The sequence below is a fragment of the Dunckerocampus dactyliophorus genome, chromosome 19, assembly GCF_027744805.1.
Source record: "Dunckerocampus dactyliophorus isolate RoL2022-P2 chromosome 19, RoL_Ddac_1.1, whole genome shotgun sequence".
Classification (NCBI taxonomy): Eukaryota; Metazoa; Chordata; class Actinopteri; order Syngnathiformes; family Syngnathidae; genus Dunckerocampus; species Dunckerocampus dactyliophorus.
The window spans coordinates 6,734,045-6,757,432 of NC_072837.1; the positions used below are offsets into that span (position 1 = coordinate 6,734,045).

Genomic DNA, 23,388 nt, shown 5'->3' on the forward strand with positions numbered 1-23,388 from the left:
ATATGTGCAGTGATGAATGCACAAATCTTTGAAATATGATAACTCTTACACAATTTAGAGTGGAGCATCGCAATAAAAAAAAGTTTTAATATTACATGAACTAACATATACGTACAACCTAACTATTTATTACATTCACCATCCCTTATCTTCATGTAGGTATAGTTAGAGGCTTATAATGTCTAACAATTATATTTTTTATGTATTTATTTGTTAAAAGACTCAGTACATTAATCAAAATGACTTCTTTTCATTTGAATTTCCTTTCTAAAAAAAAAAAAAAAGTTCCTCTTCAGAAATTTTCTTTTTGTAATATTATGTAATATTGTAATATTATGACATTCGGCTTAGAAACTATCGATTTTGTGCTTTGATTCATATTAGCGTTTGCTTGCTAACTGCTAGCTGGCACTCAGTGCATTCAATCGCTACGTAGCTAGCCCCCGCCTCCACGTACTGTGACAAAGACGCTGAATTGCTGACAGGAAGCTCACTCTTTCGTTTAATTTGACTTACAACAATTAGTTGTTAACTAATTCTACTTACATATTTGGCAGAACCGAGGTAGAAGAGCAGATTATCGGGCGTGGTGGTTTTGACGTGAAGGATGATGGTGTTGTACCTGCCCTTCCTGATGTCTGGGCGGTAACTACGAAGGCAGTCACCACCTGATGACACTGACACTTTGATCTAAGGGGGTGACAGTCAAGTTTTCACATGTCACTTGAATGAGCTGCCAAAGTGAAATACAACTTTTATTCCTTACCGAGTTGGCTTGTTTCCTGGCTTGGTTGATGAGCTCCTTGATTTGAGAGATGTTTCGCCTCAAATTGTCCTCCAGTTTTCTGATTGGCTGCAGCTTCTCCAACAGCCTGTCAGCTTCATCCTCTAAATCCTTCACTTTAGCCCCTGCAGCATGGACTGATTAAAAAGACGAGATAGTTTGTATACCATAAGCGTAAAAGAGAAATAGTTGCATACAGCTGAGGGAAGCAGTGAGCGACGACGACAGGAGGAAAATTTAAAGCAGCTGAATCACTCAGTCATTGATTTAACACAGAGACGGAAGGCAATAAAACGAATAAAAGACAAGAAAGGCGAGGGGGTGGAAGAGAAAGAGCCAATCAATTAGTGTAGCTCAGCATTCAAAGAGAAGCTTGTCTATAGTATTTATTTGAATGGATACTGGAGGAAGGCAGACTGAAAGAAGTCCATGCTTTGTAGTGTGCATAGAGCTCATGCTCGAGCAGAGCCGAGGCATTATTAGGAGCGGCTACTGCTGACTTTACAGCTTGTAAAGACATTGATAAAAGAGTAAATGGTGCTCCAATACTCTTATTCTAATCAAATTCTGTGTATGCAAATTAGGATCGTGGCAATTTAGCAGTTGAGTTGATTAAGCATGAAAAAAATCATTCAGATACAGGCTAATTATTATCATGTAAAATGGTATTGGGGCACCACTGATATGAAGGTAAATTAAATATATACATACTTATAGCTGTGGGGATAAGGGAAAGGAAACAAAGAGAAAACAACATTTTAATAAGATTCATGTTTTCATAATTTACCAACATCTTCATATTTTCTTAGACACAACACAAGAATATCAACATAAAAATGTGTTTGCATAAAGAAACGCATGTCAAGTTCATCTCTGGTGAATAAGTAACACAAAAATATGTTGAAGAAACCCTCCATGGCACTCACAGGTTAATACTGTACATAGAGCAGCACAAAATTAGTGGTGCAAAATCAAGTCTAAAAATGTTGCAGGTATTTATCAAAAATACTGTCTTCTAGCATGATGAATTGTCATATAAGTGCAAAAAGAACTTTAAAGAGTCACCTGTTCAGTGTAAAAGATAAAAACAAGCCAACTTTTGGCCTTAATTTCATTTATTAGTTTGTATTTATGTCTTATAGGTAGTGCTGTACTGTATTTGTCCTTTTTTCGCCTGCTGAGTTCAACATTAAACTTGTGAGGGTCCATCGTAAATCAGTGCAAGGTCTTCAATTAAAATAGTGCTACATTATTAACCATTTATTCAAAAATGTTAGTTACTCCTAAGTAGCACACAACTTACTGTTTTTCTCAGGGTCCTGGATCATCTGGTTGGCCTCGCTGACCGTGTCCGCCAATTGGCTATAGTTCTTCTGTACGTCATGCATTTGAAGGTTCAAGGCCGCAAGACGCTCCAGGACATCTAAGGCTGTAGCATTAGCGTCAGCGGCAACAGCCTTTGTCGCTGCTAACTTGGCTGCTGTGTCTGCCAAACAAGATTAATACAGTTACCATTGTAAAAAAACATATAGTTTAGATGGAATAAAGGGTGTGCACTACTTGAAACCTTTTTATCCATCGCTACAGTACTGTAGCACGCTAGCAAGTCATCGTTAGCTTTTACAGCAATGCTAAAGTAACAAATCTCTCTTCTCTAGTACTGTAGATTTTATATTTCATTAGATAAATCATAACACACTCATATTTTACTACACTGTATTGCATTACCACCATTCCTTTTCTTTGCTTCCACTGCCTTTAAGCATATGGGCGTGGCTCACATTGCACTTCAGCCAATCAAATCATCGATCCCACCCACCAAATGCATGTATTAAATAATATTAATAAATAATGAAATAATGCAATTAAATGAATACAAATAAAATATAAAATATAATGATGGATATATCATTTAATAATAGCTATTAAATATTCTATTTAATTACATTAAAAATGAAAGAAACTATTTCACATTTAAATTAATTCAGGGTGCGAGTGCTTTCATTCAGCCACGTTTGAGGTGTGAATCTTGTGGCTTGTCACCACAGATCAGTATATTATCAAACTTTACTCAGATAATTCATTCATAAAGTCTTTGTTTATTTTTGGTGGACGATAAACCACAGCACATAAAAGCGGACTGGACAGTGCGAGTACAAAACACTGTGACTCACAGCTCCCAGCTGGTCGTAGCATGCTGAGGAAAACATAGTTTGGGGGGAGGAGCTTGGAGAAAGCGCTGTTGTCACCTGGGCAGAGCCAGGTTTGCGTCAAGTTTGTTAGAACGGATAAAACCGTTGAGGATAAAAGTCTTGTTATTCAGTGATCTGGTGTTAAAAAGAGCCAGATGAAGTGAGCTCCTGATGTCCTGCCATGGAGGAGAAAGTTTTGAGCACGATTTCGTCTGGAGATCCTCACGATGCGGAAGTGTGAAGCCGGCTCCGGAGCTAACCTGTCTTAGCCACCGGTAGCTGTAGTCCAGCGATCGCCGCAGATCAACGTCGCCTCACGCTGCTATGGCTCCAGTCAGCAATGAATTACTCTTTTGAGGGGGCGGTAAATCCAGGTAGGTCCTCAATCTGACGTGTAATCCACCCCTCTGTCTTCTCCGGGAAGTGGGGAGACAGAACATCTCAGTAGTGGTGGTATAGACGCCAGAAATGGTGGTGGAACATTTGACTGTCCAAGCACAATGGATACGGTACGGATATAAAGGAGTGTCAAGCAATCCTAAAGGTCTAAAGTAGAATGACAATTGTGACTGAAAGAGCACCAACTAGCACCTCGTCTATCTCGGCCATTGTGGGTGAGATGTCGTTCAAATATAATAAGGCTTTAACGAGCAAAGAGAAACAGGCCCTACTTGTACAGTAAGTTTTGAAGAATGTTTAATGATTAGACTTGTGGAGTCGCTCAAAGTGATTCGAAGTTAAAAATGAGAACACTGGGTTCATTTCTGACTGTCATGCATTTGTAGTTTTGGATGCGTTCCAGTAGTTTCATCGGATTCTTTATGAGCGAGCTGGTACAAGGCTAATAGTGTCTATCATACTGGCTCCACAACCTTTGAGCACTGACATGTGTCAAGTTGAGTTTAGAAGAGCAACTGAGCTCCATTCATGCGCTTACATTGATTCACTGTCACTTTGGGTCTCTCATAGTCACACACACACACACACACACACACACACACACACACACACACACGCAGTGTATTTCTGCAGTCATACCATTGGGGATAGCGGTGAGTGTTGCCATGGTTCCATTGATAGCTTTGAGCAGGTCTTTGGTTCTGTCTTTTGCAGCTTTAACTCGGCCCTTCAGTCCAGAAACACTCTGGGCATTATCTACAACACACACACACACACACACACACACACATACCCACCCACACCCACACAGAGTAAAGATGATTTCATAGGTGACATGAAACAATTGCAGTAATAATTATAGTGAGTATAACTTACACATGTCTTGTGTAACAATACCACATGCCAATTGACAGCTTTAATAGGTCATAGGAATCTGCACCATTTCTGCTGCATTGCACAGTGCACAGTACACACACACGCACACATATTACCTTTGACATCATTATGAAGTTGCTTAGCTTGGTTCAGCAGCCTAAGACTCTTCTGAAGGGCACCTTGAGCCTCCTCCTTCATAGGAATCTCTGGGCCTAAAGCCTACACACAAGTAAAATAGAAAAATAAATCAGTGACACTTTAAGATCTGGGAGTCACTCATGGAAAATGGTGTTAAATAGCTTTCGTCCAGCTTAAAAAAAGGAGAAGTCTTTTGCATATCACCTTTCTGTTCAATGACTGACCACTTTGCATTGCTAAATGACATTCTGAGAAAGCTTTTCAGATGACATCAGGACCTCTTCACACCATTCCTACACCTTTAACCTCCCATCTTCACGTCTGTACAGCATTTAAAGGTTTTATGGTGGTGAAAATAAATTCTACCATTGAAGTCATTATTTCACACTGGGCAATATCAACATTCAAACAAACCAAAGCCGGAGCAGTCTCCTGGAATGTGTTGTGGCTTCAAGGAGGCCACAAAGTACAAAGGCAGCAGCGAATGGGAGTACGGGAAATCCAACACAGTAACGTAACAAAAATGAGAGAATGAAAGTGAAGCAAGAAATGGAAAAAAAATGAAGGTGCTGAAGTAGGAATTTACACACAAACATTAAGAGGAAGAAGAATCACTAAGCCGTGACTGATGGAAAGTGCAAACTGTACAGAAGTGTAAGATTGTGTAACCGCATGCAAGACATAAACTCACACACATCGTTTCCTTTGCTGAGGGTGCACTCTTGTTTTTGCTTAGATAGTGTTCATGTGTGAAGAACTGAGTATATACAGTATAGTACCTCAATGTCGGAGTGGAACATTTGTGTGTACAGTCTTCTCTCGTTTAATCGCGGGGGATAGGTTCCCAAAATAGCCCGCCATAAGTGAAATCCGCAAAGTAGCCAACTTCATTTTTTGTTGTTTTTTTTTTTTTTTTACAATGATTATATATGTTTTAAGGCTGTAAAACCCCTCACCATACACTTTATACACTTTTCTCAGACAGGCAATAACATTTTCTCACATTTCTCTCTTGTTTAAAACTCTCAAAAAAGTTCAAACCTTCGTTTGAATTTTAATGATCAACCTTAAAGGGATAGTTCGGATTTTTTGACATGAAGTTGTATGGCATCCCCATCAGCACTGTAATCCAATAACAGAGACTTACCCCCCACTTGGTCTCCTAAGTCAAGTTCTGGTCAGATTTCCGTGATGAAGTACTTAGTCCCACTTAGTTGATGGGGACAATTAAGTAAAGAGTTTGGCTTCTCAAAACAATATGTGTTCAAAAGATGAATACATTTGAATCACAAAAATGCCTTCTGAAAAAAATCTGACCTCACAAAACGCTTGCCGTTATATGTGTCTCCCGCCATATCCCTGCGCAATGTCGCCTGTGCGTTCATGTGTATCAACGCAAGAAATTATTAAATCACTCACGCGTACTTCACTCCTGTGACAGTGCCTTTTCGTCCTGGCACCGTTGCTCTGTACTTAAGCGTTTTTGTATCTTTGTTAAAGCATATTGCTGCAGACAAACCGAAGATTCATTTACAAGCTAGCAAGCAAGCTAGAGATGACACAGGAGACATGGCAGGACGGCGCGAAGGAGATTGATTGACAATGGTCTATGGCCAATCAGGACGCAGAAAACAATGGGTGGTGCAGACAGACCAGAGAGGGAAGAGATAGACACTCAACTTCCCACAATGCAATTCTTCTTAAAGAGCCCAGGCTCAGCCTGTAACAGCGTTCATACGCTGTAATAAAAAAAAGAAGCACAAAAAGTGAATCCGCGAAAGGGAACACTGTACAGTAATCCCTCATTTATCACGGTTAATTGGTTCCAGACAACCGTCATAAGTGAAATAAGTGAAGTAAGATTCTTTAAATTCCAAATGGAATATTTTCGTAGCATAACAAACCTGTACGTGTTAAATGTACATTCTCTTACCATTGCCAGTGCTTCTGATGCCCTCTGTTTGGCTGTCTTGGCCTCTTTCTCTGCTGCATCAACATTGGCTTTAATGTTTGTGTATGCTTTAAAAGCAGCTGTTGCGTTGAAAGACAAATTCTTAGCTTCGGCCAAAATTCTGTGAGAAAAAAAGAGAAAGGATGAGTTATTTTCTCATTCTGTTTTGCATTGACAAATCCTGCAAAATGAGCACCGCATTTACCCATCCAAAATGGCGGCCGATTCATTCAGCTGTCGCGCGTGTTCCTCAGCCGCGCGCACACGACCGGCCAGGCTGCCGCCACCTAGACCGTCAGTGAGGTGACGGACTTTGTCATCCAGCTGCTCATGAAGCGGATCGAGGTCTCTTTTCATCTCCTCCGCGTCCTTCAAAGTAGAGACACAACTTGTAGATACCTATGCCGTCCTCTCTTCCAATAGCCATGTTTAGTACCTCTAACTCCTTATTTATGTTGTCTGAAAGCTGGTTTGCTTCATCCAGAAGGTGTTCTCCTTCTCCAAGCATCTTTTGTGCTTGTTGTTTCACCCCAAGGATTGCAGAATGTTTTCTCTGTAAAATGGGAGATTACAGATCATATAATAGGACTTTACAATACATGGAGTTATGTGAAATTGTGTGTGGATGCGGAGGGCCACTTTGATATTTTTATACATGTTTTAAAATTTTGTAAAAAGGCTATTCTTTGTTGGGTTTGACTTTGTTCAATTTATTTCTATTGTGCCATGAGCCAGTAAAAAAACAAGCCGTGCTTTGGGCACCCCTGCTTTAACTGTTATTTACAGAGGGTCCCCTAGGCATGGTACTGTAGCGGCAACTCTCTTGGTGCAACAATAAGGTGAGATATTAGATGTACAGTACATCATGTGTACCGTATTTTCCAGACAATAAGCCACACTTTTTTCATGGTTCGGCTGGTCCTGCGACTTATACTCCGGAGCGACATATATGTTTTTGTTCACATTGTTTTTGTTCACAGCGTGGCTTGCGTGCCCGTATCTGCTACACTCCTGTACCACTGAAAATGTACAATGTAAACGTCAACTTATAAAGACAACTGAGAAAGACGGAACACAAAGGAGGAAGAAAATCATATTTGCAGATTACAAGCTGCAAGTAAACTAGTTACAGTATGTTATGTTGTTTGGGCTATAGTTATCTGAGTAACTGTTTATGTTACATTAACATACCGCCTAGTCACATTACGTGAACAGACGCCTATTTAACCTGTTCTTCTCCACTTTATTGTTATTACTATAACTTGTCTTTCAAGATAAAATGTCTGTTCTTGGTCTCTGATTTTATAAAATAATATCCCCCCAAAAATGCGACTTATAGTCCAGTGTGACTTATAGATGATTTTTTTTCTTCTTCATTGTGCATTTTTGGCTGGTGCGACTTATAGTCCGGAAAATACGTTACATTATCTTTCAAATCAACACACACGTTGTGAACGTTTTTTTGTAATTGTTCGTGTGTGTTATAAGCCGTCTACCCCTGCGTGAAATGTTTTGTCAAAATGTTTTGTTGTTAAATAAGTTTAACAAAAATGAGATAATGTTGCACTTGAGTTCGCACTTCTCTGAGTAGAGTGCAGCTTGGTACAAACTTAGATGCACATTAAAATAATGAAAGAGTGTTAATTTCAAGTTATAATGTTATTATACTAATGTGATTTTAATATAGGAGAGAACCTGGTCGCATAAATACTTACTTACTTAAATATATACATCCAGACATACATAAGTAAAATTAAACAATTACACTGTGACAATGAATAAAAAACATTTTCAATTCAGACCCATAATGTTATGCTTCCATGTATTAAAAATAGGAGTAAAGAAGTGATATATGCGTACCTCTAAGATTGTGAGGTTAGCTTGGTTCTGGTCACCCAGAGAGCTTGCCAGCCTGGTCTTTCCACGAGCAGAGTGAAGAAGATCTTGGGCCTCCTGAAGTTTGCTCTCATGGTCCGACAGCTTCCCTTTTATCTTGGAAGGTAGATTGTTAATAGAAATATGATGTAATTGTTCATTTACTCTGTGGGACGTTCAATCTGAAGGGTTAATATTTGGAGTTGTGAGTACTTCTGCTTTGAGGTCTTCTGTGGCCTGATGAGGATCACCAAACATCCTCTTCACTTTGAGGAATAACTGCTCGGTGAGACTGGAGGGAGGAACATATTATATTATACACACACATACTGTACTTATTGAAAGTTATTATACTAAGTTTAATGGGTCATCCAAGGTTTCAAAGAGAGATGCTGTCGCTATTGTACTCGAACATCACTCTATTGCGTTTTTTTCAGAAATGAATTAATTAATAAATGGTCGCTATTTTGCGGTTGACTATGGCCTACTAATGCTACATATTATACATACTATTGTCCTAAATTAAGTATTTTCAAGCATAAAAATGTTCTAAATCCAAATACAGTTTAGGGCGATATTAGATGTTGATGAACTGTCGTCTACACTGGCCACTAGGTGTCACTAGTAACACGCACCAGACTTGATCAACGACAGGCTTTTGTTATTTTATAATTCTTCTCACAAAAGGCACAATCGTAACATAATAATAATAGTCATTATCATCCTCATCATCATAATAACACGGGCTAAAACTAAACTCTGAAACCCGAACGTCACTTCCTGTCCACACGTCAGGAAGACATTGATTGAAACACAAAGGAGCACAAATTTTATTCATGTCTTACATTTTCTCTGATTATAGCTGCTATACTGGATAATATGAGTGTAAAAGTGACTATAGGGGTGTTATTTCATTCTAGAGGGCTCTAATAGTGGTAAAAATGTATTTAGTAAGTCATAAACAGGTTTTCTAAGCTCTAACTATGAAAATATTCAATTTATTAATATTGAATCCTACTTTTTTCCACCAGAAATTCAATCGGCGCGGTCGGGTCCTGGAACCAATTAACCACGATAAACAAGTAATTACAGCATTCTGAATAATTGGAATAAAATTTATGACAAAAAATGGGACTTTTGCGTCGAAACTGGACAAGGTTATCCAACTGGGCTTTTCATAGCAACTCCCAATCCAGTAGACGGTTTCTGTCTGTCAGTCTTTCTTCTGCTACCCCCTTGCTTTATCCAAGCATCGTTATGTCTGTGTCTCCCCCTGCGGCCATAGTTTTAATTAACTTATCGACCTCGTCAACATTTAATGTGGTAAAGAGATAAAGTGAGAGAGGAGGATGGATGGATGGATGAGGACAGTAGATTACTGATTGAAAAAGCCAGAAAGACTACATCAGCACAAAGTGGGGTAGAAAGGTGGGATGTGTTCACTTGGGATATGTTTGTTTACCTCTTAGCAGATGATCTCATGACATGCCTTGGCTATGACTTGATTTAAGATTGCTTCAAAAATTAACTACATTTAAAGTAATGCAATAATAAGTGTTGACACATCACGTCCCATATCGCAATTTGTCGAAAATTAATTAATGAATAAATTCTCGCTGCTTCGTGGTTGAATATGTCCTATTATTAAGCAAATTGTGGCCCACATGAAGTATTTTCAAGCATAGAAATGTCTAAATGAACTAACGAAATTAACTAAAACATGAATAAAAGGCAGAAGAAGCATTAAAAACTGTGAATGTAGTATTCTACATAGGTGACTAGGTGTCAGTAATTGTTCGGCGAGGACGGCACTGGACGTTTATTGCAGGTAAAATGATCTCACAACAGGCACAATAATAATAACATAATAATCATATTAATAACCCGGGCTACTGTTAGTAAAACTCAACTCTGAACCTCTGACATGACTTCCCCGTCCTCTACACATCTGCCTGCCCGCCACTAGCCATTAAAATACATTGATGAAAAAAAACACTGAGGGACAGTTTACGTCTAAGTCTACGTTATCTTATTTATGTCTTATTTCCTGTTATTATATTACTATATTGGGTAAAACTATTGTAAAGGTGACTATATGGGTGTTAATTGCCGTCAAGAGGGCTCTAATAATGTTAAAAATGGTATTTAGACGATCAGAAGCCGCCATAACTATGAAAATATTCCATTTATTAATATTGAATCCTAGTGCAAATTCACTTATCGTGGTCAAGCCTGGAAGCAATTGGCCGCAATGAACGAGGGGCGCCTGTATATGTAAAAGCCTCAAAGTCTTTGTTGTGGCACACTGTACACTTCTAATAAGGAGGATGTCTATGTCATTGCCACGACAACACCAGATTACCTACACCTGGTAAAAAGGTAGTACTAAATTTATCTGTGGCAGTCCAAATTTATTTGTGGCAGGCCACCACAAATAAATGTATGCATAAGAAACATTGACTGTAAATTATGTTAGCTTAGACTATATTTACTGGTCTGTGCTTGTGAAAAATAATAAAAAATAAAAAAATAAAATAAATGTGATCTGTGAATATGTGTGTGTTGGTGCGTAGTCGTACTCCATCTCCTCCTCAGCAATGATCTTCTTCCCTCCAAGCTGCCTTTTCCTCATCTCGGCCAGCATGGCCTGAACCTCCTCCTTTATCTGCTTCAAACTTTTGTCTGGTGTTCCATCTTTGCGCGCCAGCATCCGATTCAATTCGTCAGCCTTGGACTGGAGGTCTGGGCACAAGGAAGAGATAGCGCTACGCTCTCAGCATTTTTGCAGTAAACTTTATCCAAAAGTGCAACAGAATTTGATAACAACGGTGACTCTGAAAAAGGAGGTTTAGTGGTTATAGAATAGTTAAAGTCATTGTGGAGGAAGAGTCTATGGTAGCTTTAGAGCATTTCACCTTTCAGGATGACAAAGACCCCATGTATACATTTAAGTCAACCAAAGAATGGCTTCACCAAACGAAGATTCAAGTTTTGGAACAGTCAAGACATAGAAACAACTGAAATTGTGCGACGACCTCCAGGGGGCTGTCCACAAGAGAGACAGGGCAACAGTGGTCAATACAGTGAAACTCCAGGTTTCGTACATCCTATGTTTCAGTTTTCAAAAAAATTTCATCGGTTTTCATACATCTGAGTTTTTCTATGGCCAAACATTGCGCGTAACAAACTAGTCAGTCTCCCGTGTATCTTTTCATGACCAAACAAAGCATCTCGTGTTTTTTATTGAGCGTAAATGCAAAATAACCCACCACGGGGCCAACGGAAAGTTGCGAGTGCCAGCACTTTGATAAAGAGGGTGAGAAACACTATAGAATTCAAGAAAGAACTTGTAGCACAGTACAAAAGCGGCGTACGTGCGGCCGGTCTTGCCAGGATGTACGGGAAGTCTGCATCATAAGTTCCATCCTGGCAAAGAGGGAAGAAATCAAGGAAGCAAATTTTGCAAACGAATGATCAAATGATCAAAAATGTTAATAAGTCCTTAAGGAGAGGGATTTCCCTTCCAAAAATAGCCTTTCCTCCGTCTCTTTCTCCGAGAGGTATACACATGCCAACCAGAAGGTGGCACCAAAACACTTCTCCCCAAGCGAATCAGGGCTTTTCTTCCTGTCATTCACACTCACACACACACACACACACACACACACAAACACACTAATGACCTGCAGAGATGTGTTCGTGACTCAGAGACAGAGACCTGCTCGTAAAAAGTGTCTCAAAGGTTGGGCAAATTGGTAAACAACAGAAGAGGATTCATGATGTTGATCTGAAACTAATGGTGATCAGCGATGCAGAGCCATCAAACAACTATCGGGCAAATAATAACTATGACATGACTTTTTCATTGCAGACTATCAGTTATTTCACAGCTATCGAAATTAAAATAACAAAATAAAAAAAAATGATTAATGCAATCTCTTATGTCTTTGATTTTGTCTTTAAAAGCATTTTTTGTTCTTGAATATGTATGTTGTAATATAGTGATTTCCTAATGAATACATTTTAAGCTGTTCTTTGCTGGTACAATGACGATAAAGACATTATTATTTTGGTTTTGTTTCTGTTTCTAACTGCAAAACATGAGCAACAAATTTACATCTGAACCAATGCGAGCAAAGGTGAATTTTTTCCAAATTATTTGGCACCCCCCGGAGGGCACGGCGGCCTTAACATTTGCATTTATTGCCTAATGGGCCAGTGTGCTCCGTTTGTAGTTCAAACATGAAAGAAAAAAATAGAACCCCATCACCTCATTTAATAACACATGATCTAGTTTAACATGACTCAAAGCTTTGTCTGAAGCCATATTTGCACAGAATCCGAAACGATTGTTGACAAACTGGTAAACGAGGATTGATTGAAATAATAAAAAAAGCAGTTGGGATGAATGCTAATGAGGCATGTGTCGGTGCTTTTGTGTTGTGTGTGAGGGAAGATCACATATCCATAACATGAGGAATGTATGATGGCGGCCCATTACTCTATTGCTATGTCTCTAAACTGGATCTTATTAAAGCGAGTTGAAACTTTACACTTGTGTGTGTGCGTGTGTGTGTGTGTGTGTGCGTGGGTGTGCACAGTCGCGCCAATACAGCTTTTCTTCTTCTCATTTGAAATGTAAACATGATGTGATTAGAGCCAAGACAGAAGCAAAGCGCTATCACGCTAATGAACAGCTGTACTGCATGTGTGTATGCACGTGCCACTGAGTCTGCGTGTCACAGCCGTATAATTACATGCTGCGGTTTAAAAGCCAATTTAACACTTAAAACGTGGATGGAATTGTATTACGGTATCCGGTAAACACGGGCATACGCACACACACTGAGTGTGTACAGTATTTTCTTGCCTCATTATCCATAAGTGAGTATGACGTTGTACTATTTGTGCACTCCTGCATTAGTGTCTACGGCTTTTGAGTCGATGTGTGTGTGTGCAATGGCCACTAATTACGGCCATAATTGCTACTCTCAATCATTCATCGGGAGCCAACGCACACCTCTCCTTGCACACACGTTCACACACAGCCGTAATCACGCAGTCATCAGGCAGAGGGCCAGAGTGCTTACAGCACCGACAGGGAGAGGAAAGTTTCATCACTTTCTTTGCACCCCAGACCACCTAACATTTTTATAACAGCAGCTATTGCAGCAGCAATCAAGTTTTACAGCACCATTTTCTGTAAAAGCATCAGAGTAGAGGGTCTTGGAATTTAGTGTAACAGTGGATGTGAAGTGAAGTTGAAACAGCCATACTTTTCTTTCAATATGGCTGCCTTACTGTATGTTAACATTAAGACAAGAACATTATTTGGCAAAGAAATTGTTTCCCGACCCTGAAAATGTCGCAATCCAAGCACACACGGGCGACTTGTTTACAGCTCCTCGTTAGAAACTGCAAATGTACCTAATGAGGTGGCCCTGGAGTGTATAACGTAACCCAATATGGAGACAGCGGAGCGACAAACGCAGTCATCCGTGCACACAGAGACAATTAATGGAAGCCAGGTGATCGCTGTTCACGCACTGAAAAAACAAAATTTCAAGGAAGTAAAAAAAAGTCCCATTTTAAGCAATCGTTTGTTTCCTAAAAAAGAAAAAAATGTCTTGTCTCGCAATTTTCACAAAGAAAAATAATAAATAAGTATAGCTAGCCAATTCTTATGAAGATGTATTTTTTGACAGTTCTTTTTTTCTAATAACAAGCTAAAAACCGTATTTGGATTATTCTTCAACAACAGAATCGTCTATATTTGTTTTAAATTAAGAATAAAACTCGTTTCTAAACTTTCTAAATTTAAGAACGGACTCACACACAGAACATACGGTATATCTACACTGCAAAAACAACATTTCAAGAAAGTAAAAGAAAAACGCCCCATTTTAAGCAACCATTTCTTCAAGATTTGCTGATTTCGGACAAGTGTGGAGGCTGCACAGCAAATTTCATAGAGCGTACCGAGATTTATTATATTAAATCTCATCATAAACTCTTTGTAAATGAAAATTTGTAAAAAGAAAATATTACTCTTTTTTCATCTAGTTCCTAAATGAATTTACATGCAAATCATGCCAAAAAAGAATTAATTGTATTTATGACAATAGGTTTTCCTAAATTAAGTGAATTTTAGATGCAATCACATTTTTTTCCATTTATATAATTTGCTTCATGCTTGTTGAAAAGCTCATACTGGAGAAGAAGTAATCTACAGAACTAAGATGCAGACATGAAGAGATGTATGCTGCACGGTGGCCGAGTGGTTAGCATGTTGGCCCCGCAATCAGGCAACCATCACTGTGTGGAACTTTGTCCCCCCCGTGGGTGTTCTCGGTGTACTCTGGCTTCCTTCCACATTCCAACAACATGCATCATAGGTTAATTGGAGACTCTAAAAATGAATGGTTGTTTGTCTATAGGATAATCTCTCTTAAAGAATAATACTCCTACATCTAGAATGTGCACATTACGCACACACTTTGATTAAACCTAGCCTCATAAAAGCAAATGTTATCTCAATTTAAGCATCTTATAACAACATTTGGCTTACTCATACCTAGTAATAAGAACATATGACTTGAATCTAGCTGTGTGATTAAGAACAACTTGCTTATTTTAGGACTCATTATATTCTTAAAAGTCACACAAAAAATATTCTAGGTATAAGAATTCTAGCCAAGCAAATTTTGCTTACCCCATTGGCTTGAAATAAGAAAAGCTGTCTTATTTTAATATAATTTGGGTTTCCTTCAAGTATGGCTGTCTTTGCAGTGTGTGTGGTGTGCTACCTTGAGCTCCCAGCAGCGTGTCCCTGATAAACTTCTCCAGGTCCTCGGCTCGCTTCTGAATTCTGTCCGCATCGTCTTCCACTTGTTCTCCGTCAGCGGACACCTTAGTGGCCTGTACACAACATGCACAAAAACAGCAAACATGTTGAATAAGTGAGGGGTTATTGACTTTTACTTGTCAAATAAAGATTGACCGACATGCATCAATGTTTGATTTTGTGTATGTTCACTTTGTTTTTCTTAGCTTTGTGATTATTGTCAACATCCACACTCTTGTGCTGCTACCTACATGAATTATGTACAGAAAAACACAACCTCACAACACACACATGCAGAGCAACAAGGAGGTAATTATTGTTGTTCAACAGGATCATGCTTTGTCATCCATCGTGCTGCAGGTGTGTGAGTGAGCATGCCAGTGAAGGCATGCTTGTATACATGCAATGCAATGTGGACAACATAATTGTGTTTTTCCACCCATCCATTTTCTATGTCGCTTATCGTCACTAGGGTCGCGGGGGTACGCTTGAGCCTATCCCAGCTGACTACGGGCGAGAGGCGGAATACACTCTGGACTGGTCGACTAAATAAATAATGACGTTACAACAGGAGAGTGTAAATTGAATTTTCCCTTCTGGGATTAGAATCAGTATATTTAAATACAATTAAAAAAATGTAAATAAAATTAAAACAGCTAGAATAAAGCTGTTATTTTACTAACGCTTCTGTCACAAGTTTGGACCACTTGCACGTGGCTGCAGAAAATGAAAATGTAATTGGCTTAAAGAGACATTTGTTCCACTGCTGCAATCGTATGTCAATCAACAGGCAGCAGGTCGCAGTGAGAGCTAGTTTTGTTTTCCCGCTGAACCTCGGCTTGTTGTACAAGTGCTTTGACTTGTTTATCTTAAGATTCTTTGCACACATTGCGAGTAAGTGCCTTAAACTATGATCTCAATGCCTGCCAAGGAACATTTTCTCCATGCTGTGATGGAGAGACGGAGACAGACAGGGATGAAAGAAAGCTAGGGAGCATCAAGAAGGCAGACAAACTGACTCGAGTCGGGCCAAAAGCAACACTAAATCGTGCGTACCCTGCTGTGTAGTTGGTCCATCTCAACAACCAGTGATCCCAGGTTGGAGTCAGCCAGCTGCAGTAATCTCTCTGGAGCTTTCTGCGGTGACAGCATGTGCTGCAGGAAAGAAAGTGAGACGTGAAGGAGGTATAACAGACAACTGACGTCTGACACAGGGCTCAAGCTTCTGGCCCTTGCAGCTCAGGGAAGCAAGGCGCGGGAATAAGATCCAACTAAAGAACATCTCTGTCATGTTTATACTTTCATTACAAGCTGGTGTTTATAAAGAGATTCCGCAGCGACGGGAGGTACCTTGAGTTCTTCAGTCATGTTCTCAAAGCGATACAGAATCTTATACGGTGGCGGCAGGGGTGTAGTCAGGGTGACATCAGTGATGATGCGATACAGACGGTCCATGTCACTGATCAACAAACCCGAGCACTCGTCATCACACGCTGTGGATGCACACATCAAGGTGACTATCAGTTCAGCACGTTACAGAAAAAACAGTTTTATGTAGCAAGAAAGAGACTCGGGGCCACATTGGAAAGAAAAAGTAATATAAATAATATAAAATTCTAATAAGAATCAAATTTATGTATTTATTTATTCTGTATAAATGCTCTAATTATAGCTAGGTGTTTATTTGCCTATTGTAAAGCAGACGATAATTAAATAAAGGCTGTTATTTCCTATATTTTAGCTTATTTTTCAACCTTAATCATGGTGTGGGGAGCATGAGAAAGTGGAAAGGAAACTGACCACCATGTCATTTATTACCACGTATACTGTATAACACAGCAGCAACAGAGCGGATGTTGTAATAGCGTTAAGGAGCAAAATGTTCAGCCGGCTTTAATACTGGCATTGAACAGTTCGGCTAGTGTAACACCCACTGTTGAGTAGGGCAACCAACACTTTAAAGTGCAGGCAGGGGTGGATAAAGCTGCTGGACTTATGCGGAAAACATTTACTCCTTACAATTATGACTTTCCAACCATTAGTTTTCTTCTCAATGTGGCCCGATAGCTCTTCTTTGCAGGCCTGATGTTCCTACAGTTACAACTCATCACCTGTTGAACATGTGATGTTGTGTATCAGTCAAGAATTGGAATTAAAATAATGTGTTGTGTGTGTAAAATAGCCATATTTGTAATTGTGCTGCAAGCATCAATGTGTTTACTCTTAAAATATACTTTAGAATACAAATGGTTTGCCAGTTAGTAGATTTGTAATTGTATTTACACAGTGTCACAGTGTCACAACCTTTTGGAACTCTCCCAGAGACTATCAGTTGAATCCCTCGGTGTGTGATAGCACAGCACAGAGAGGTAAAAAGCACCTGTTACGAGCGCACACTGCAAGCTGAGAATACACATACATAAATTGCACATCAGGGGATTCAGACACATGCGGTGCAGTGTGTGTGTGTGTGTGTGTGTGTGTGTGCGCTTGTGTAGAAATTGTCTTCCCTTCCATAGAGCCAGGGGCTGATTTATTGCTGAAATTAAAATTTCTGACAGGGGAAATCAAAGACAAATTAAACAGAAACACTTTGTACTCTATCAATCTCTGACAGAACCAGAGCACACACACACACACACACACACACACACACATGCACACACACTCATGTAAAAATCATACACTAAAATGCTCAACTGATTTACATAACAACCAATGTCTTAATTTAATATGTTGAGTTTAAGGACTGGGAAATCTCTTTGAATGTGTCATTTTTAGCTAATTCAGCACAAAAACGTCACTTTTTGATAAGACTATGACTGGTTCATTGACACATATGGTAGCTGTATGTATAAGATATGATAAGTGCATAGTGTCTAATATGGTGACCCTATGTGTGGTGAAAAATGAACGACTGAATGGAGGTTTAGCTTTTTATTAAAGTCATGCTGCGCACTGCAGATAACACACAACATGCAGCTGCATAATGCCACCTGGTAAAGATTATTTACCTTCATGTGAGCTGCTGGTTTTGGATGTTGTCATTTTAATGTCTGACAAGTCACTTTGCATCCAGCCTATCTCTGGTCAGGCTTTGGGACTCATTTTATTGGGCAAATTAAATATTTGGAGTATAGTGGCCCGGAGGTCTTTTAAATTGCAGCCTGGATAGACCTCATTTAAAAATATTACAATGAATGCAAATTGAAGAGAGACGGTAAAAGTGGTTGTTTTTTTTGCAATTTACCTTAATAGTTTTGACTGTTTAAAGCAAGTTTTTATTTTTTGATACAGCGGAACCTCTAAAGTCGAAAGCACCTGAGGACATACGATTAAAAATCCCATGACTCGAAAGTCACACAAGACATCATCATGTTTACAAGTAATGGACAACAGCGCCACAGTTGACAGGCAGTAGCGCGCAGTCACACGAGTGATGGTGATTGTGACTTTTTCGTGGAAAACGGTTTTGGGATGCAAATGTATTACTCTTTTGAACGCATATTGTTTTGAAAGGCAAAATGCTTTACTTTCTTCAACACCAAAAACTGACTAGGACTCTGCTCACGGGATGAAGTAAGGGAAAGGTCACTGTTGATGCACTACACTGTTGACGGGGATGTCATACAACTTCATGTCAAAAAATCCGAACTCTCTCTTTAAACGACATTGGCTGGCTCCGGCCCCTCCAAACCCTCCGGCAGCGTTTGATGTGTACCTCCAAAAAATGCTAACGTCACGTAAATGGTGACACGGAACGCAGAGCATCATATCATATCATAATAAATGGCTACTTCGCAGATTTCACTTATTGAGGGCTATTTTGGGACCCTATCCCCTGCAATAAATGAGGGAACACTGTACACCATTTGTCTCTCCCGTGAAACACGCCAAAAAGTCTGCCAAAACAATGGAGCAAATTGAGGAGTGTACAATAAAAGTGACTGTTGTGTCAAAAACATGAGTTCCAGCTGCAAAAATGATCTAAATGTCACTTCAGTCGCCATTGTTCAGTACTACTACACAGGAGCTAAATAGTTAATGTGTTTGCGCACGCTGAAAACACTGCCCCTTAAGGTTTAGACGGAGAATTGCAAGTCACACACTGCGGTTTTCTTAGTTTCTGTGGCTTTTTTGCAACACTTATTTCAAAAGGAGGACAAGCCTGAATAAGGGGTGTTAAGTACTTTAAGTACTAATATTTTACTAACATGGTTAGCTTATTTTTTCACTTGTGTGGTGGTTAAGAATGATAAACTATGACTTAAAAAGCTTTGGAGGTGTTCATTTATCTTTTTATTATTCCCAGTGGGAAAACTGTTGAAAAATACAAACAAACAGCCTACTGGAACAGGTTGTGTTCGACCTCGGTGGTTCCACCCACCCTTGTCCTCTGCTAGAACAAGGCGCAGCACAGAGCGAGTGACTAGCCATCTGATTGCCTTAGGCAGTGTGACCCATTAGGACTTGTTATTATGGTCTGGAGGCGACGGGGCAACGGGTTTGGTGTCAGGCTACACTCGCGCACTTGCACAGCTAATGCATGAACGCACACTTTGCACCTGAACACATCAAGCAATCACCTCTGTGACCAGCCAGCAGCAATTCCACATCAGCATCTGTCTTACAACCTTCTCTTTCCCCCTCACTGCTGCACACACACCTACATGGAGAAATACTAATGGTACCAAATTGGCTCTGCCATTATGATCATATTATGTTTAAATGAGCTCCAAATGACATTGAAATTATTGTCTAAATGACTGGAATTTCAATTCTGCCACGGACCACCCCCCCGTCTCCCAGGGCAACTGGGGGGAAAAGCTACTCATTTGCACTTGTTTGGCAAAATAAAATAAAAATGGCAACATTGTGCTCGGTGGTCGGCCCCCGCAGAGAATAGATTGGAGTGGAAGAAAGCGAGAGACAGAGGACGCCTGTGGGCACACCGTGTTGCAATTTGGGATTTTGCGTTGGCTTCTGACGTTGGAAAGCAGCCAAAGAGAACTTGAGGATTATTTTACTATCAATTAGTCATATTTCAAGTGAGGCCACTAAGATGTTTGCACTAATATAGACTAGATCTCCATTTATTACCTACTGAGAGGTTAGGCTTTCATCTGCACTCTCTTCATGGCCATTTACTACTGTATGCACTCAATCACGCATCTCAACATCAGAAAAAGGACAGCAAAAATATACTTTAAGGACGGCAAAGTGTAAAAAGGTGTGCTTTGTGTGTTAATCCTTACAGATGATCCCAGATGGTCCACACACATGCCTGTCCATGCACTGGTCACATGACCTCCCAGACACCCCGACCTTGCACTGGCATTGGCCAGTGACAGGGTCACATGGTCCAGGCAACGCCCCCCACAAGGAACACTTACACTCCTCGCATCGACCACCAGGCATTCGAGGGTTGCCATGGTAACCAGTGGAACACCTGGACACAGAAAGAAAACGAGGCGTCTCTTGCAGGAGGTTAATGACAAAGCTGACATTTAATGTTCACGTAAGCGCTAGATGAGCTCGCCCCATGTAGACACCCGCCACTTTCCGGGGGCCGGCTTTGTAGGAAAAAAAAGGCTTCACTACACATCTTAAAATAACCGTCGGTATCCCATCTATTGCACGTACTGTACCACTATGAGTCACACATGCTTGGACAAACACAGCTCATTAGCATTAAAGCTACAGACACACAAAACGGTGTCGTGTTCTCAGACTCTTTTTAACTGCCTTTTAAACTGACAACACACTTTGAATACCCTATTGTAGGAACTGTTAGAACGGAAAAATAGTATAACATGGAAACAAGTTGATTCACATGTAAAACAATAATAACAAAATAAGAATAATTAAACTCTCAATCTCTAGAATTGCAGCAATAATGCAGCAATTGTAAATAAAAAGTACATATGCCAAACGATATGAGAAAAGCTTGTTTCTGACCTGTCACAGTATTTGCCCTCGTATCCCTCAGGACAGGCCGTACATCTGTAGTCGTCAAAGCCTTCCGCTACACACAGTGGACTAAAACTACACAAAGAGACACATTTCACAACGTCAGGGTGGAAAATTAATTTGACAATGCCATTTAAGCATCTACAATGTTTCCCTAAAGTGTGGCAGGGGATGCTTTATTGATTCAACTGCAGCGAGAACAAGGATGACACCAATGGACGTGCTAACCACATTTCCACCGTGCGATTGCATTGTTGTTATTAAAATGAACGAACCAAATTAAATACAATCATTATGCTAAACTGTAATGTCCCAGTCCAGGTACAGTAATTACAATCACCTAGTGGAATTGTCGGGTAATTTTTTTTCCTTAGGGGGATAAAAGAGTCGTTTATTTGAGGTGAGGCATTAAATTGTTGAAGTAGGAAAAGGACACAGAGTCACAGCATCTATTGGAGTGGCAATACAGTTATTTACACAAACATAGAAAACAAAGAATATGTATTTTGGAAAGAAGACAGCATGTACTTGTTTCCAGGGTAGGTGAGGGGGCAGGCGCAAGGTTTGCAGTCATCAGGGAACCCTCGGACCACACCGTAGAATCCTGGAGCGCAACGCTCACACTGATCGCCCTCTGTGTTGTCCTGACAGTACTTTACAGCACCCACACAAAAACACACAATATTACTGTCCGAAAACTATAGGGATCTTTCGTGTGTCCATAAAACAACATTTTCTTACTTTTTTAATGAACTGCAGCGCCCTCATCAACAGCCTAAAAGTTGTAAAGAATCACCGTATTTTCGGGACTACAAGTCGCACTTTGTTCATAGTTTAGCTAGTCATGTGACTTATAGCTAGGTGCAACTTTGTTGACAAATGTTCATTTGTCAAAGGAAAATCTGCTGCTGGCTTCAAATTAGATGAGAGACAAGAGAAGTTACTTGAGAATAATGACAGGTAACAAGGAGACAAATCAATACAACCTGAACAGATGACTATTCATGCTGAAATATAGGTAACAACTTATGCAAGGGGAGGGGTGATCTTGTGAGGGACAGAGGTGATGAAGGCCAAATTCAAATGTCTAGACACCCAAAGCTATTTGAATCAGGTGATAAGCATATGGAGGACTTGTTTTGGAGCCAAGAGGCCTCTAGCCTTGAGCAGATAATCATAGGAAGTTAGTGTGACACTAATGTATACTAATATTAGTGAAATCAAATGGACATAAGCCATTTTAACAAACCATATTTTCCTAGCATAATTCATACTGACTGTTCAACCGCAAAAGGGCGCACTAGGCTTGTGACTATATGCTACTCCTGCCACTCAGTGATGTGGAATGGGATTGGGAGTTCGGTGAACTTTTTTACCGGTAACTTGCTTGTTGGACTCACTGGCTTGTTATGTTAATTTAACCTATCCAACCTCTCAGGTATATTTGTTCTGCTATTGTGCAGTTGAATAACTTTCAATGTGTGCCGTTAACATACCGGTCACCTGTGTGCTATTGTGTCGATGCCTTTCCAGATTAAATGTCTGTTCTTGGTTCTGAATTTTGTGAAATACATTTTAAAATAAATTCAACTTCAACTAACTTCAACTTCTATGTTGCATGATGTATAGGAATTTATATGATATGCTTTGATGTCTCAAAAAAAAAAAAAAAAACAAGGTCATGGATGCTATCAAATCTTATTGAAAAGGTCCAGTCACTGCAGATTGGACGCAGCTGGGCAAAGCAGTCTCAAAAAATGTTTTTTTTTTTATTTCTTTCCACCACATTTGAAGGTCTTCTTGTTTGTACTTTTTTTTTTTTTTTAACAAAACAGAAAATGTACTCCTTCCCCATTCTGCATGATAAGGTGCTTTGTGAGCACGTGCATCAGTGGTGAGCTGACTGTCTCACATTACAGTTTAAATAGCTTCCTTTTATGAGCAGTTCTGATTTCACACACCGTGCATCATGAAATGTTTTCATATCCAAAAAAGGGTTATACACAAAATGTCGATTTATGTTACGTATGGCTGTATTTACAGGTGGCGTGCAACACCAATGGATAAGAGGTGATAGGTGTCCCTAATATTGTGGTTACCGACACACTCAGCTTTCTCCTTTTCATACCACCCCTGTAGGTTCATGTTCTACGTGGCTGCTTTGTTTGTTGAAATAACAACTTCAATCAGTTGCAACAGGAAGTAGCCTCTTAACGAGGCAAGTCATTTCCATTAACTTCCTGTGTTCCTCGTTACTGCTAATTACCCCAGAAAGCAACTCGTTTAGCGTTTTCAATTTGGCCAACTCGGTTAGGAAATGGTAATGACGCTGTTATGGAAAGCACAATGAAATTGAGCA

General features: G+C 39.8%; 1 protein-coding gene across 5 annotated transcripts in view; it reads right to left on the reverse strand.

The window, feature by feature from the left end:
* Window positions 1-23,388, reverse strand: part of lama2 (laminin, alpha 2) — a 202,011-nt gene that overhangs the window by 25,549 nt on the left and 153,074 nt on the right. For 4 of the 5 annotated variants that reach the window (XM_054760840.1, XM_054760838.1, XM_054760836.1 and 1 more), the window contains 17 exons: window positions 21,558-21,682; window positions 21,018-21,104; window positions 20,315-20,508; window positions 16,410-16,552; window positions 16,116-16,214; window positions 15,022-15,133; window positions 10,795-10,957; window positions 8,429-8,507; window positions 8,201-8,332; window positions 6,777-6,893; window positions 6,546-6,709; window positions 6,323-6,461; window positions 4,368-4,470; window positions 4,015-4,131; window positions 2,088-2,270; window positions 767-921; window positions 547-690 (listed from right to left, as the gene is read on the reverse strand). In XM_054760840.1, the coding sequence (XP_054616815.1) occupies window positions 547-690; window positions 767-921; window positions 2,088-2,270; window positions 4,015-4,131; window positions 4,368-4,470; window positions 6,323-6,461; window positions 6,546-6,709; window positions 6,777-6,893; window positions 8,201-8,332; window positions 8,429-8,507; window positions 10,795-10,957; window positions 15,022-15,133; window positions 16,116-16,214; window positions 16,410-16,552; window positions 20,315-20,508; window positions 21,018-21,104; window positions 21,558-21,682 (2,256 nt within the window). The remainder of the gene's footprint in view (window positions 1-546; window positions 691-766; window positions 922-2,087; window positions 2,271-4,014; window positions 4,132-4,367; window positions 4,471-6,322; window positions 6,462-6,545; window positions 6,710-6,776; window positions 6,894-8,200; window positions 8,333-8,428; window positions 8,508-10,794; window positions 10,958-15,021; window positions 15,134-16,115; window positions 16,215-16,409; window positions 16,553-20,314; window positions 20,509-21,017; window positions 21,105-21,557; window positions 21,683-23,388) is intronic. The other variant, XM_054760839.1, reaches the window with a different exon arrangement.